The 16,835-nt window shown below is 42.0% G+C and overlaps 1 protein-coding gene across 4 annotated transcripts in view; it reads left to right on the top strand.

Moving 5' to 3' along the window:
• FDXACB1 (ferredoxin-fold anticodon binding domain containing 1) overlaps nt 1-16,835 on the top strand; it is a 132,172-nt gene that overhangs the window by 52,016 nt on the left and 63,321 nt on the right. For 3 of the 4 annotated variants that reach the window (XM_085645803.1, XM_085645804.1, XM_085645805.1), the window contains exon 3: nt 14,313-14,498. In XM_085645803.1, coding sequence (XP_085501929.1) covers nt 14,324-14,498 — 175 coding nt within the window. In that variant the 5' untranslated portion in view covers nt 14,313-14,323. Of the gene's footprint in view, nt 1-14,312; nt 14,499-15,499; nt 15,606-16,835 lie in introns of those variants that run through there. The other variant, XM_085645806.1, reaches the window with a different exon arrangement.

The following is a 16,835-nucleotide window of genomic DNA, read 5'->3' as shown; positions in this document are numbered from 1 at the left end:
GGTGCGCCAACGGTGTATCGTGGCACCCCTGCTTTTTATTCTTTATATCAATGGATTATGCACTTACTTGATTTCTAATCCGGTAGACACCCTAAGGATTGTAGGCACGCAGGTGCCTGCACTACTCTAGCCGATCACGCAATCCTCTTAGCCCGCACCCCCAATTCTCTGGGATTGTTGGTGGACCCCTTTGCTTCCTTCCTCAGTTATCTAAACCTAGTGACCAATTATTGAAAACCGCACATTATGGGAATGTGGGCCCAGCAAATCTAGGTTAACCAGACTCGTAATCAATGGCCAGCCACTTACTAGCTTTAGCGATTTTAGTTATTAGGAGTAACTTTTAGTTCCTCTGGGTCTTGGCACTCTCAGCTCTACAGGTCCTGCCTTAAACTTAGCAGATCAGCGGGAGCGATGCACAATCTTACTAGATCTAGAGGAACAGGAACCATTTCACCATTTTGAAATTGTATGACACCCAATGTCTAACTGCTGCTACACACTGGGCAGTGATATGGGGCTTTCATAGCATTCCTCTGTCCAAGTGGAGGAAAATGGAATTCTCCATATGCTATTTTACCTACTGCCATCCACTCCCAGTTGTATTAACTGCTCAGAGCGTAATCAAGGTTACATCGCAGATAAGGTGCATCTGGCTCCCTTGTTGCTTTGGGTCAGTGTATGGATTAACCCAGAGGCGTCACTTTGTAAGGAAATAATCATGGATTGTCTCAGCTTGGAGAAGGGCTCCTCTATTGTGTGGCTGAGCTACATTCATAAAACATTGGGCACCTTGGGGTTGTCTTCTTTGTTTACGGATCCTAAAAACATTAATAAAATGAACAAACTAAAGGTTAAAGCTACTTTTCTGGAGCACTGTGAGGAAGCAAGATTGAAAACCGAATTATCCAAACATACATGGTTGGCCTAAACTAGATCTTTAGCATCTGTGGAACCTTCTATTTATTTAACACTAGATCTTACGCATTGGGAGAGATCACTTCTTTCCCGTTTTAGAAGGAACGATGAGGTGGCTTTTTTGTTTTAAGAGTATCTGATTTGGCGGGGAACGCTGCATCGCCTTGCCCATGGGATAATACAACTGAACAGTCCCTATTGAACTTTACCTTTTTTGTAGCTTTTATAATTTTCCACGCAATCGCTTTTTAAAGCCCATATTAAAAAAGTTAGGGCTTTGCCAGTGCAGAGAAGCTTTGTTTCATCTACAATTATTGAGCTTTCCTAAAATATGTTTTAGCATGAGTTCCTTTTTTAAATTTGCAATTTAGGACCAGAAAGTTAGTGGATGTGTGATTTCGAGAAATCTATTGTTTATCAGCCTGTATCCATGTTTACTAATGGAGGATCATTGTAATATGATACATACATTGTTTTCACTATGCTAGATGAGAATCTGTTGTTTGAGTTTTTTTGAGTGACATTATTCTCTTTTATAAGTGTATAGTATGAGATCTGAGTATTTTTATGAAATTTTTCTGTATTATGCTTCTATTTATATTGTACCCTCTTTTATGTCCTAAATAGATCGAATAAAGATTTGTTTGATTGGGATTTCCAATTCATGCATTACAGTTTTAGGGAAAGAGCACTGGCACTTGAGCCTGGTAAGCAGCACTGTAGAGTCAACAACCAGCATCTAGTAGTCCAAATCGGGGGACATCTGCAAAAGGCCCTGTTTTCTTACACTTATGTATCGCTATTGAAACAAAAGATAGCAACACAGCTGACAAAGCAAAGTAGTGGGCTACTTTAAAATATGAATCCCCGACTTAATAAAATTATATGGTTTAAAAAAAAGAAAGCATGTGAGCAACTCAAAAGGCCTCTTCCTATGATCCATTACATAATTAAAAGACACATGAGCAGCTATGAAAGTCAAGTTGGATAGGGTTAGACTATTCAAGTTAGTTCAAGTGTGGTTTGTCCTCAAAGTGTGACAAGAGGGTAGACGAATGTCATGTCTCTATGAAGTGACGCCAGGTGAAGGGTGTGGGGCCTGTTCATTATGACACTATTTAAGTCTGCCACTCCCCATTGCTCTTCACATGAGTTAAGTGATTGCCTGAGTTCTGATAACTTTTTGCGCTGGTCAACGACCATGATGAATTTGATGAATCGACAGGTGAGTTGAATATTCGAGCACTCCATGCTGATGATCATAGCCTGCTGAATGGATCTTATTTACAAGGTGCTGAATAATGATTTTAACAAGCGAACTATCTCCTTAAATCCTGAGCACATCCACAATAAATGCACGGCTGACTCGTAATGATAATCGTAGTAAGTGCAAGGCTTTGCTGAAGAAGTCCGCTCTTGTGGGGGATCGCAGTTCGTTGAAGGCAGGACACCAAATCTATGAAGCAGAAGCCACATTTGAAGCAGAAGCTTTGATAGATAGATGTAAGACTGATGTCACACAGAGTGAACTTCATATAACTTAATAAAGCGATCATCTTCGAATGGTTCTCCTTCCTTTGAATAACACTGATAAGAAATGTTTAAAGAGGCAGATGAAGTAATTACTATTTCAAAGCATGCAATATAGTCAAAGACTACTAAATGTCCTTTGCAATTCAATGTACAAAAGTAAACCTTTTGCTTTAAAACTATTTGTGAGTGCTGCACAATTATGTTGTAAGTAACTACTCAAGAATAAGTGAAGACAAAAGGTTTTCTTGAAGATGAAAATTCCTATTCCAAGATGGCCATCCTGCTGCCACATTGACATTGGGGTTAAATAACAAAAAGTCTGTTTTTCATTTACGTAGCAGAGCAAACACAGTTGTATGGGAATTTATCTGGGTACTCGCAACAGACACCTTCACCTGGAAGTGGCTTGAGAAGTTTGGTGGCTCTTGGCTCCATGGGTATGATTTGGAAGAGCAGGGTGATATAGAACCAGCAAGGAAACAACACAACCTAACACACACTACGGAGTGTATGTGACACACCTCACTCTAGGCAAGTAACAGCACACTTTTTACCCACCCTCCTCTAGTCCAAATGACATTCGAGCATTTTGCTCTCACGGTGTACAACACCACTACCCCTGCTGTTTCCAACTGTAGGTTGCACTTCCTAATTCAAATGTCCAAGAAAAAGTAATTTATGAATGTCCATCCAGTATTAACAATGTTCAAGTTTCTTTATTCTTCTTTTTAATTTGAAACAAAGCACCGGGCAGCCAACGCGTTTCGTTCTTTTTGGAAAGAACTTAGTCAGGGCTGTAAAGACATTTAAAACATATGTATAATACAATCTTAAAATACATTGACATCCAACAATACATTACACATAATACATCAAGACAAGAGACACTCTAAAAAATAAGCTTCCAAGCATTCATTTTCTTTTATACTTGAACTTAATTTATCAAATAAATAACAGATCGAGCACCTAAGCAACTTTCTCTTCATTTAAATTCATTATTATTAGTTGCAATTAGTGATCCATAATCTCATTTGCAAAAGATTATTTCAATCTTTACAAAACAATTTATGATGTATTCATCTTATACAATTGAGGCCAAGTCCAAATTGCACAAACCCTTGACGTCGGATATTATATCCTTTTGTTCATCAACCTTCTTGTAAAACATTACTGAACAGATCTAATATTGCCCCATAGGATGAGTCAGGCGTGTTTTTATAGAGGAAAGAAAATAAGCATGTATATAGTCTTCAAAGCTAGTTTCAAAAGATGAGAAGAAAATCAGAGAAAGAAAAGGTAAAATAGCTGCAGCATTTACATCCAACAACAAGCATTTACAATGCAATGGTCTCGGCATTGTTAAAGTTAGAGCTGTTGGCATTGCTCATGACATTCTTGTATGTTTTTGTTTTTAAAACATTTAAAGAAACGGCATTGTTATTTACAATGTCAATAGCTTAATCACTCTCCAATGCGAGACCTATTGCATTTGCACCCACACACAGAGCCACCCACACACACAGAGCCACCCACACACACAGAGCCACCCACACACACAGAGCCACCTACACACACAGAGCCACCCACACACACAGAGCCACCCACACACACAGAGCCACCCACACACACAGAGCCACCTACACATACAGAGCCACTCACATAGAGCAACCTACATAGAGTTACCCCCACCACTCACATAGAGCATTCTACACACAGTTACCCACACACAGAGCCTCCCACACACACAGAGCCTCTCACATACACACACACAGAGCCTCCCACACACACACAGAGCCTCCCACACACACACACACCCTCCCACACACACACACACACCCTCCCACACACACAGAGCCTCCCACACACATATACGCTACAGCCAGGGCTTAATGAGGGCAACCTCGTTTCACCTTGGAATCAAAGGCCGCCCTGCAGGCAGGGCCTGGCGGCTGCGCGCCGTATCCCCTTTCCCTCAAGGTGACCTCATCCCCTGAGCGCGGGAAGTGCGTTTGATGTCACTTTCTCACTTTCTTTCTCTCTGTCAGGAGAGCGCGCCAGCCCATCCTCAGAGCGTCAGACATCTGCGGCTGACCCGAGCCTCGCATGTGATGTCAGACCCGTGGACCCAGAAACAATCCGGGCAGGCACAGAACAGAGGTGTGGGTTGTGAGGTAGGGCCCTAGGCAGGCACAGGGGTTGGAGGCCCTGAGGTAGGCCCCGCCTGCTTTCCCTGCTACTGGCTTCTGTTATGTCTTCTGCACGGGGTGAGATCAGGAGGGGGCAAACCGCTTCCATATTCAAAGACTCCTTCCTACGCATCCCATCTCGTCTAGTCCTGTGATGAATGGCGCGTGGGCCTAATACGTTTACGTATAGTTCAATCAGCAAGGCGAGCGGGAGTCTGGATGCGGGGAGGCGCTGTTCATACCGACCTGTAGCTCCCAGCTCTAGAGAAGCAGTGAGGGAGGGGCGGCATGCTAGTTTAACTGCTGTAATAATATATTTTTGTATTGCACTTCATAGCAGTTATTGTCTTTAGGAGGGCTTTAAATATCTGCCAATATATACCCAAACTTTGCTTAAATTCTCGATCTGAGAAAGATGAACGTCTGAGCAGGCCCTGTCACAGTTGGAACTCGCGATCTTTTGGTGAGAGCGGATGTTTCTTTATCTTTATTTCAACCATTTGATTGCATGCGAAGAGGGAAGGACCACAGATGAAGGAGGACAGGAGATTTTTTTGGGGGTGGGGGGTATTAATTCAGAAAGCAGTGCCATGCTTTTAGGCACATGAGGGTTGCTAGAACGTTCCCTGAAGCATTTTTTATCATGCATCATTAATATTGAGTTTTTGCGCTTGCTTGTAACTTCAGTGAAAGTAAATTATGACTACCACTCCGAGCATACACTCATTTTTTAAATAAAAGACAGTGACTGGAAACTTGGTGCCCTGCTATCTTGGAGCAACCTGACAACTCTTTGGAGTAATGTGGCAACCATTGGACAACCTGTAGTATTTTGGATGCGTCTTCGATTTTTTAGCCCAAAAGAGTCAGATTTTCATTTGTTTTGTATTGCATTAAGTTTGTAGCAATATAGGAAAGATGCACTTATTGTGGTTACAGTAGAACCAGGTGGATTTATTTCCCTACAATAGAAGTTAGTGGAGTTATGCTCCACTGACTGTAATGCTCTGCTGCCTTTCCACTTGGTTTGTGCTTCACACGTACACATTCCTACAACAAATATCAATGTACACATCTTCCACGTGGCTCTATATCATATGTAACATCATTAGTAGGCCTAGCTTTACACACCCAAGGGGTTTCATGCTTCATCACTGGGCAAGCTCCTTGTCGGGCCGGCGCTGCAGTGCCCGACGGGCACCCACGAGGAGGCTCTTTGCCGGAGGTCATTTGTATATTCCGTATGATGAAGTGGTGGTGAATTTTGTAGTGTGTGAAAGTTTTAACAGAAGTGATTTAAAATAGGTATAGATGGAACTCGCTATCCTAGTTAAAAATGTGGAGCTTATACAGGATACAATTGTCCTAATAAGACTAAATGGTGTGTAAGCTTGAATATGGTCAACATGTTTCGCCTCTGTAAATCCAGTGAGAACTAGTGACGATTCTTCAGGACCCGGAGCATCTATCTGCACTACAAATTGACTCGGTTCCTTATCCTGTTCGTGATGTCATAGTAATCGGTCAAATATCTGATCAGAATAAATTATGAATTGTACCTTAACCTGGATAGTAACCCCAGAACGGGTACCTAACGGCTCCTTCATGCTCAGAGCAGATTAGAACGCATGTTAGCGTCTTGCGCGCGGATTAGCGCCTTACTTTGGAGCTAGCCCAAATCTGCTCGCCTCAGGATATCTGAGCTGATATTTGACCGATTACTATGACCTAACGTCCCACCTTCGACTGAATTGTGTCTCAGTAATCATGGATGAAGGAAGGACAGCAATCACCGGTTACCTGTAGCGCTGCGAAGTCTCTGCTGGTCACATGCCAGCACTATTAAAAACACTGAATCAAACGTATACACATAAGAAGTGCACGAACATTCCTAGTGGCCACGCCATGTTCTGTAATGTTTGTGGGTTTTTTTTAACGAATATACTATTTTTCAATAGAGGCCACAAAGGTTTTACCAGTGCTCCTTTCTGTGCCCACTAGCCCTCTAGTAATAACTTCCTTGGCCGCTGCTGCCTGCCCTCGTTGCAGAGGGCACCGGCCTGGAGGTGTGTACATCAAAATCCCCAGTGAGTCACGGGCACGCGCTGTGTTTACTCTCTCGGCTCATGTCATGTGCAGTCGCTAAGAACTACTTTTAATCTCCTCTGATTTCCTGAAGCCGGGCGATTGAGTCACCGCGCCTCACAGGCCCCTGTGCCCGCGCCAGCCCCGGTAGCGATCTTTGAAAAGATCAAAAAGGCCCAATTGCTTCCTTTATCGCATCTGAGAATGTGTTTCTTTCCGGGCAGGGGATGGGGGAGCGGAGGCCCTTGTATAAATAAGCTGTCCCGGCTGAGCTCAGCGTTAGTCAGTGCCCGGAAGCGGGCCTGGAACAGAGCCCCCTCACTTCTCATAGCTCCCGTTTCTGGATCTGCGTGTGTCAGGGCACTGCTATAGTCTGAAGCGCCGCGCTTCAAAGCGCCCTGAAACCTGTGTACCTGCCCACGAAGAAGAGAGCGTCCTTTGAGAGGACATTCCAGACAGATTTCATGCAGACGCCGGTTGTGCAATCCACGTCTCCATGGCTCATCCGTGCCTCTTCCGCCCCCCTCCTGCCTGGAATGAAAACACGTGCTTTCTAAGTCTAGGGTGTTGTCGTGAGGCAGCCGTCCCCGGCCTCCACGGACCGCGATGCACCCCAAAGTAGTTGTGGCGGAAATGAAATGACACACACTTTGACCCTCTATAATTGACCCCCTGTCCGACCGTAAACTCCACCTATCAGACTTTTGTTTTCCTAACGTGGGTGAGACAGGATGTTTTTTTTGGGGAGGGGGGGGCATTGACGTCAATGATGATGACGTTTTTAGTTTGGCGGGCCAGGGAGGTGTTTTTCGTAAGAATGAGAAACATTTTGCTTGTTTAGACGGCAGGGCAAGGAGAGCGACACTCTCCAAAGGAGGGTGAGTGAAGCTTCAACAGCCTCTAGTTTGTTGCTAAGGGGTAACGGAAAAGGTGAAGAAAAAACCACAGAAAGAAAACAAGGCTTAGACCCGGCCATATATCATTGTTTCAGGAGGGGCGCAGTTCAATTGAATCAGCCGAAGTGAATTTAAGACTACAATTCCCAGAATGCTTATTTTAGGTTGTTTAACGGAATCCCAGGACTGGAACACAGCTTTCTCTGTGAAATAGAACCTTCTGGTAACCTTACTTGTATACCGAGTTTGACAGTAGTTGACTGAACGCTACTGTTAAGTGCAATGAACAAGCACACCACTGCCTTTCTCCAAGGCGAAGCAGAAATGCCTCGGAGAAATGCAGCGGCGGATTCGGGGGCGTGTTTTTCTTTTCTCTCCTCTTGCCATTGGCTGGAGGAGATAATTAGAAAAGTTGCAAAAAACACGCCCCCGAATCCGAAAAGGACGGGGCCTGTTCGGAGTGACGAACCTCTTCTCCAATGGCTGGCCAGCATTCAAGAGGCCAGCCAATGGAGAAGAGGGGCGGGTTCAAGCCCCTCTTCTCCAAGTCATTATCTCTCGCAAGCGAGACTGCGCAAGCACAGCCTTCGCTAGCCGAGACCTAAAAAGGGGGCAGCACCCCCGTCCCTGTAAGCTGGAAACAGCTCTATTGGCTATATTCAATCCGTCTAATATATATGGAGGTCATCCATGACTAAGCCATGCACCTACCGATTAAACTGCTATTTGTTGTTTTTAGTCTGGGGACGCATTCCTTAGGATAGTTCAGCTAAGAGCTTTACCTGCGCCATCACCTTAATGTCCGAATTCGCAGATTGCATATAATGGCTATTGTGCCAATTAGAAATAGTATTATGATATTTAGTACACCTCGCTATCGTGTCCCAAATCCAATATGCCAAACACAATGCTACCATTGCACTAGTGCACTAAAAATAGTTACATATCTTAATATCGAATTGTCACCTTATGTATTGTATTGGAGTGCCAGGTGTAATTTTTAGCCTTGTGGTGATATCCTATTAATCGGCTGTTGTGCCTGAAAGAAAAGGGGAGTTTATAGAGTACATTATTCCTCACATTTAAAATCAGCTACATGCTACCAATATACGCAGCATTTGCTACAGATCGTTTCAACCTATCGGGCACATAAGTATATGGCGTCGCAAACTTTTGCTTTTGGGAAAAATATCAAGAACGAATTCCATTACTATCGTCCCTGTCAAACACTGACATCCTATTCCAAATCCCGGGCATCATCTGGCCCCCCCCATTTCATTTGAGCGGAAGACATTCACATCCTGAGAGTGCAGTCTATACTATGATGTGCACTGAAATGATATTATTTCTTAACACCCTTTATGTTCAAAATCCCAGGCGCCTTCTAGTTTCCAGTTTCCTTTGCCCGAAAGACGTTTACGTCTCATCACCCTTGAGGTACAACGTCCAAAATAACGCGCACTACAAAGATATTAACTCTCCGAGCCCCTTACGTCCCAACGCATATTAAATAAATATGCAGTTTAACAAGAGATGGCATGTTATTGATGACATTTTGTTTCTCACGTAGGCATCCCCATCTCATTACCGATTTATTTGGTCCGAACAGTAATAGAGTTTGAACATCAAGCATCGCGACACATTTTAAAAACTGACCAGTGTTAAGCCCAGACATATAGTTTCATACAAATTTGCAACCATTTCGCCGGCAACCGTTAATTAGAACGATACTAAAGATCATCATTTAGAAAGCAAAACGTGCCCAAACATCCGAACAAAAAAAAAGACCTTGATTATCGGCCCGTTTGATAAAATACAAAGTCAATACTATTGCCGGCAACCGGTATTTTGAAATTACGCATGTTTCTGAGCCTCACCATGTTTTATAAAACGTGCCCATAACTCCAAAACCTGGTGTTCAACCCTGCGGTGCTACTCAACCTGTATAACCAATATTCATCACTTTAGTTTGTGCCAGACTCGTTATCCAATTTGTCAATAGCTCACTTCCAACTGGTAATGCAACTCCTGGGCATTATTCATTACTTACCGGCGACGTGGCGTTTCGAGTCGTAGGTGATATATCAAATTTAGGCACTCAAGGGAGACGCCCGAACAACCTCCCTCTATTTATCCACCTCCTGATTACATCGGTATAACGTTCCCATGCGCCGTAAAACCTTAAGGGGAAGTCTCAAAATTTCCGACCTCTTTTCTATCAGGAGCACCACCTCCGTCGCTAGGGAGGGTCAAACACAACCAGCCCCTTGTATGTAGTTCTCAGGAGCACCACCTCCGTCCCTAGGGAGGGTCAAACACAACCGGCCCTTATATGTAGTTCTCAATCTCCATACTAGTGTCGCATCAAGTTTGCGTGCACCTTCTAGGGCCGCGTACGCCCCTTCGGTCACGCCCCTGCATTTTGTGCACGATCTTCCCACTCATGTTGTATTCCATGTCCGTGAATGTCCCTACAGTTGCGCTCCTGCATTTTGTACACGATCTCCCCATTCATGTTGTATTTGATTTTACATGCAACAACTGGGGCCATACACGCCCTTACAGTCGTGCATACCATATATATACAATTGCTCGTTACATGGCGCCCAAGTTATTCCTTGATGTACGAATATTTAAAATCCATATGGCAAGCCAGATATGTTTATAGTTTGCGCTCATCTTAAATTCCTACTCCAACTGCAGAAAACGAATGTATCGTCTGCATTCTTTCCACATCACGCACTAGTTCACCTTACTTTAACAGGGGCAAGTTAATAAAAGCAGTGATGTCCCATTGTGATAATATCACTCCCCCAAGGGTAGATGCTAATTTTTCAAAGTCACCCACATGCTCCCCACTATATCTAGTGCACACCTACACAACGCAGAATATAGTCGAGATACCAAAAATAGAGAGAGGGTTCCTAACCAGGCCCAAGAGGATAGAACAGAATAACTAATATTAAAGCATAAAGATTGTATCCAGATATGGGGCAAAACAGACCTCTTGTTATGTATGCCTCCCACCCCTGCACATACTATTCCATGTCCATGACATTCACATGTTTCATTGTTACATATCCATATATAAGCACCAGACATAGTATCCACAAGTTGATTTGACACAAGATGTACAGCTCACTCAATGAACATACCTATATATCGACAGTTGATCTAGAATTCAATCTACACTGTGATTTACTTCACTTTCATTGATACAGGTCTGTACATCAAAAATATACACGATGATCCTATTTTTTCATCAAATTCAACTGTTAACAATCATATACATCAATTAAGCTCCCTCCTCATATTATAGCCTGTCTGTACATTAACAATCTCAACATTTCAATACAATAATCATAGCTGTATTTGTCAGACTCCCACATTTACCATTCAAGGAAAAAATTTAACTCTTCATCTGTATTATGTCCCTTTGTTATACTACGTAGTCGACAAATCCTTTAAGGGCTAAATCTCTGTCTCCCCCCCCTCGGTTTTACAGGGATATGGTCAATTCCATGGAACCAAATTTCAAGCCTACCCCCATGACATTCACTCATATGAGTTGTCATTGGATATTTGGTGTCTTGACGCCGAATGGCCCATATATGTTCCTGGATTCTTACTTTTAGGGGCCGGATAGTACTACCTACATATATAATGTTGCACCTACATCCTATCACATAGGTCACATAAGTTGTTTTACATGTGATGGTGTGTCTGATAGTATAAATGCGTTGGGTGTTGTAACTAAAGTCTTTCAATTTATTTTTTCCAAATTGACAAATGTTAGTCTGTACACGTGAAAAAACCATGTGTTTGTGCAAATAACCATGTGCCCTCTGGTTTTTTTTTCCCTTCACAAAACTGGGACATAGCATCCGTCTCAATGTCCTACCCCGTCGATATGTAATCTTGGGTTCCATAGAAATAGAGATGTTTCCAGCTTACAGGGACTGGGGTGCTGCCCTCTTATTGTTGGATGTAAATTTTGCAGCTATTTTTCCTTTTCCTTCTCTGATTTTCTTCTCATCTTTTGAAACTAGCTTTGAAGACTATATACATGCTTATTTTCTTTCCTCTATAAAAACATGCCAGACTCATCCTATGGGGCAATATTAGATCTGTTCAGTAATGTTTTACAAGAAGGTTGATGAACAAAAGGATATAATATCCAACGTCAAGGGTTTGTGCAATTTGGACTTGGCATCAATTGTATAAGATGAATACATCATAAAATGTTTTGTAAAGATTGAAATAATCTTTTGTAAATGGGAGTATGGATCACTAAGTGCAACTAATAATAATGAATTTAAATGAAGAGAAAGTTGCTTAGGTGCTCGATCTGTTATTTATTTGATAAATTAAGTTTAGGTATAAAAGCAGGGTGATATAGGTATGGGTACGCAGGATATTAAATAATTATTAAATGTGGAGCTTCCTTCCCTCTTCTTTATTTTCACTATCCAGTTTTTTTTTTTTTCTAATTTTCTATTTTTCCATGCCTTTTAGGTCCTTGTAGCCTCTGCTTTACTTGTTCTTTTTCTCTGTTTTCCTTTCGCCCTAATTATTCTTTCCCTTGTTTTATTTTTTCCATTATCTTAATTCCTTTAATTCCAGACTCCCTCCTTCTTACCTCCTTCCTTCACCACTCTTATTCCTACTCGTATTGTTCCTTTATTCTTCTTAATTCTCGCCCATTCCTCTCTCAACCTGGTTCCTTACTTGTTCCTCTGAAATGTTCTTTCTTGCACTCATATCTTATTGCTCCCCCTTTCATTCCTTCTTTTCAGTCTTATACCTTCTTCTTCCTTCCATCCCTTTTTCCTTCCTAATTTATTCTTGATTTGATTAGTGCATTTGTAAAGAACATGAATGCCCAGGTGTGTCTTGGTGCTACAGACAGGTGGGTCAAGTAAGATTGCTGGAATGGTGTGAAAATCGTGGTAATTGGAAAAGAGCCAGGTTTTCAGCGCCTTTCTAAAAGATAGAAGCCTAGGGCTGCTCTTTATGGTGATCGGGAGTAGGTTCCATGTCTTGACGGTCCCTAACAGGAAGCTTCTTCCGCCCCATCATGCTTTCTTGAACCTGGGTGTTTGCAGAAGTTTGCTGTGTGCAGATCTTAGACTTCTAGACGGCACATACCATTTCAAGTCGGTCCTCAGGAATTGAGGCACTGCGCTATGTAGTCCTTTGAAGGCAAGGCATTGGGATTTACACTTAATCCTCTTGTCCACCGGGAGCCAGTGGAGGGCTCTTAAACCGTGGGAGACTGGCTCGAACCTGGGGATATCCAACACTAATCTGTCTGCCACATTTTGAAGGCGCTGCAATCTTTGTAGATACTGAGATTGGATCCCCATGTACAGGGCATTGCCGTAGTCCAACCTGGACAGGGCTAATGCTGTAATCAGTGTTTTTAGGGCATCAGGTGGGATGAATGGATGGATTTTCCTGATCATTTTTAGGATGAACCGAATGGTTGCGGAGAGGGATTGATCTGACTATTGAATGTCAGTTTATCATTAAAGATGAATCCTAAATTTTTGACCTTAGGCACTGGGGCTGGGCAGTCCCCCCCAGACTGGCGGGCCACCATCTAGGTGACCAGAAAGATGAATCAGAGCCCAGCAGCAAGACTTAAGTCTTTCCGCCGTTCAATTTTTGGCATTTGGACAGCATCCACACGTTCACCCGTGCCCTGCAGCAGTTGAAACGGTCATCCGTCTCATCCACATTGCTTGAGACTGACATCACCAACTGGGTGTCATCAGCGTAAGAGACCACTGAGAACCCAAACTGCCTGATGATTGAAGCCAGAGGGTCCACATGTACATTGAAGAGTGTGGGGCTCAAAGACGAGCCCTGTGGCACACCACAAGGAATGTTTAAAAGGCTTGGAGGAAAAGGCTCCAAATTCACTGGAAAGGTCCTATCAGCAAGAAAAGATGACAATAGTGTGAGGGCGGTATCTCTGATCCCCAGCTCAGATAGCCTACTGGCTAATATTTCGTGGCTCACCGTGTCGAAGGCCACCACTAGATCTAACAAAATCAAGGTGGCCTTGCCCCACGTATCTAGTATTGCCATTAGTTCCTCTGCAGCCATGACCAGAGCTGTCTCAGTTCTCAGTTTCTTTATCCAGTTACATCTTCCTTACCTGATCCTTCCTTTACTACATAGTTCTCCCTCTCATTTTTCTTCTACTTTAATTTGCTCTTTCTCTTATTCCATCTTTTTATTCTTTCTCGCATACATTTTTTTCTCATTCCATTATTTTCTATACCTCTTTTACCTTTCCTTTGTCTCCTGATTCTTATTTATTACTCTCATTCCCTTTCCTAAATTATTTTCCTTTCAATGCCTCCTTATAACTCACTGCTTCTTCCTCAGTCTCCCCCAGTTAATTTATTTACTTTTATTACTCTGCTTCTCACTCTTTTTTCACCCTCTCATTTTTTATTTTTTCCCGTCATTCCTTCTCCATGCCATTTTTTTTCTTCACTCCTCTCATTCCCTTTCTTTTGTTATCACTTCTTTTTGGTATCATTCCTTTTTACCCCATTGTTTTCTTTTTCACTATTCTCACTGTTAGTCTTGCGCTTTATTTCTTATCTTTTGATGTCTTTCCCCTTGTAGCAATGTGAATACAACTGTGTTAATGACAACTGACTTTGGATTATTTTTGCAGGCATTGGCGCCATGAAGTTGGGACGCCACATTTTGCTGGTAGGAGAGGGAAACTTTTCCTTCTCGGCAGCTCTCTCTGATGTTAGCAGTCAGGAGACCTGCATTACTGCAACCTGCTATGAAAGTGAAGAAATCATAACTCAGCAAGCTCTTGCTAGAGAAAATGTACAACATCTGCGAGAAAACGGTGAGAGTGACTAAATGCATATGTTTGCATCGATATCTGAACAGACTGTGCCCAATGTTTATTACCTGCACATTTTGGTAATGGGGTAAAGCAAGGAACGCGACTCAAGTGTCCTGTTTTAATTCTAAAACTTTCCCTCTTGACAGTATCGCTTAGTGCACACAGTGGTGTCTCCCCACCCCAATGATTTTCCCACGGTGTTAGGGTCCTTTCACTGTTTTTTAAAATGTTTTTATATAGCATGCTCTACCTTAATTGAGCCTGTAGGTGCTCAAAGGTTAGCAGAGGGTGTTATCCATGGTCGATGTTGCCGTTCCCTCTTGGTGTCTCAGAGCATTAGATACTATTTCACTTTGTCGCTTTAAAGATGGTCTTGCTATGATAAACATTTTATTGTTTAATTGCTCTTGGGTTTATGTCAGTATGTTTATTACAAAAATATCATCTGACATAAATATTGTGATCTAAATATTGTCTCGAAAAATATTGCTCCATTTGTTATTGGTTTCTTTATTATTATTATCTCCAATGGGGCGTTTTTTGTGAACCATATTTATAAATTTATTTTTGCCAGGTGATATTTAGGCAACTATATTTTGGGTTTGTGCATTTTGCTGTGAAGTGTGTAAAAACACTGTCAGCCAGCACAAGTATGTAGCGTGAAAATATATAAACACCAATTTTCTTAAGTTGGGAAATCACTGACAAATACCCACTGAAATTCACACAAAAAAATAAACATGGAAAACAGGAAACCCTCACCATATAGAAATATAGCAATCTTGCTCCACACCAGTCATAGATCTGGGTTGATCCACTGTTCTAATGTCATTGTTAGTGCATTTGGAAACAGTTCCTTAATGCTGTGATTATATGCATATCAAATATTCTGTCTTGAGATATTCCTGCATGGTCACTATTTAGACAGTGTATATTAAGCCTGTATTTTCACGCTTTGTTTTCTTTGTTTTCTCAAATGTAATTGCAACGCCTCTGGATAGTTGTTTCTAGGCTAACAGACCAAACTACCACTATATTGCTAAAGAGGTATTAAGAAGATAAGTCAATTCTTGGCAATACACAGTGGAACTTGAATGAAAACAAAGGGTAGGTACTCCGAAATAACCCCACGGTTGACACTCAGTATGTAGACATCCCCCCCCCCCCCCCCCCTTAGTGGAAATGTGTCTCATTGACTGCGACTTAGCTAGATTTATTTTCACTTTGTGCCATGATTTGTATTTATTAAAACACGTTATTGTGATTGACCAAATGTAGATCTTCCAACACTAAAACTTTATGCCATTTTTTGCACCTAGAAAAAAAATACCCATGCAGATAATCGAGTATTAGTTTTATAATTTAACAGTAGTTTCGTTAACACTGTAAAAAACGGCATTGATGACACTAACATTATATGTCTTTATCAGTTTGTACGAAATATTGGTATCTTTATAGCATATGCTGGAAACTTTATAGCACATTGTATGGCGTTCACCCTTTGGGAGTCAGTGTACCTTCTGCAACTTCCTTGAATGTTCAAAGAGACAGGAGCTTGCTGTACCTTTTAGTTTCCTAAAAAAATATAAATTTTACATTTGACACGAAATGCCACTAGGACTTGCAAATAGAGGAAGGTGTGTTTGTCTCCCCAGTGGCAAAACAAAACCTTAAGTACCTCCCTTCTCTCACATTCTGTTGGTAAGGGAGCCCGTATCACACCACTGTTATCTGTGTGCCCCACCTCCATGAGACTTAGAGCCTAGTTATCCACAGGTTGCACTGACGTACGGACTCTGGATTTAAACTACTATTCCTCAGGTGGAACTGAACGTATAAGCTCAGACATTAAACAGCACCGCCCTCAAAATGTGACAGTCTGAGAAAAGCATCTAGTATAATGGGGTATCCCAGTGCCCCTCAGAACCTTGGTGTACAAGAGTGTGGAGAATGTTGGTTCTGTCGGGTACAGAATTGATTCTTGGTTTACTAAATAATAACCAATAGAAAAAATACTCAAACCTTTCAGTAATAATCAATGAAAAGGAAGGAGAAGAAAGGACAAAAACCATAAATCAAAAAACACACCAACAATTAAATCAATCTGAATTTGTATTTTAAGGATCAATATATTCCTTTACATTTTGTGGTATCGAGATAACATTTAGAAGGCTGTCAAAGTTCATGAAAATACAATTTGTTCCAATGGCGCAAGTGATATGGCGAAAAAGATAACGTTTTCAATCTCTGAGCAGCGCCTGAGAGCTTTAGAACTATGCTGCCCCATTGATGTGACTCATTACCATCAAGGACCCCACTTCAGTCATTGCTTTTTTT

The sequence above is a fragment of the Triturus cristatus genome, chromosome 3_1 (assembly GCF_964204655.1).
Source record: "Triturus cristatus chromosome 3_1, aTriCri1.1, whole genome shotgun sequence".
Taxonomy (NCBI): domain Eukaryota; kingdom Metazoa; phylum Chordata; class Amphibia; order Caudata; family Salamandridae; genus Triturus; species Triturus cristatus.
Note: the sequence above shows the minus strand (reverse complement) of the source record. Positions and strands in the feature narration are given on the sequence as shown.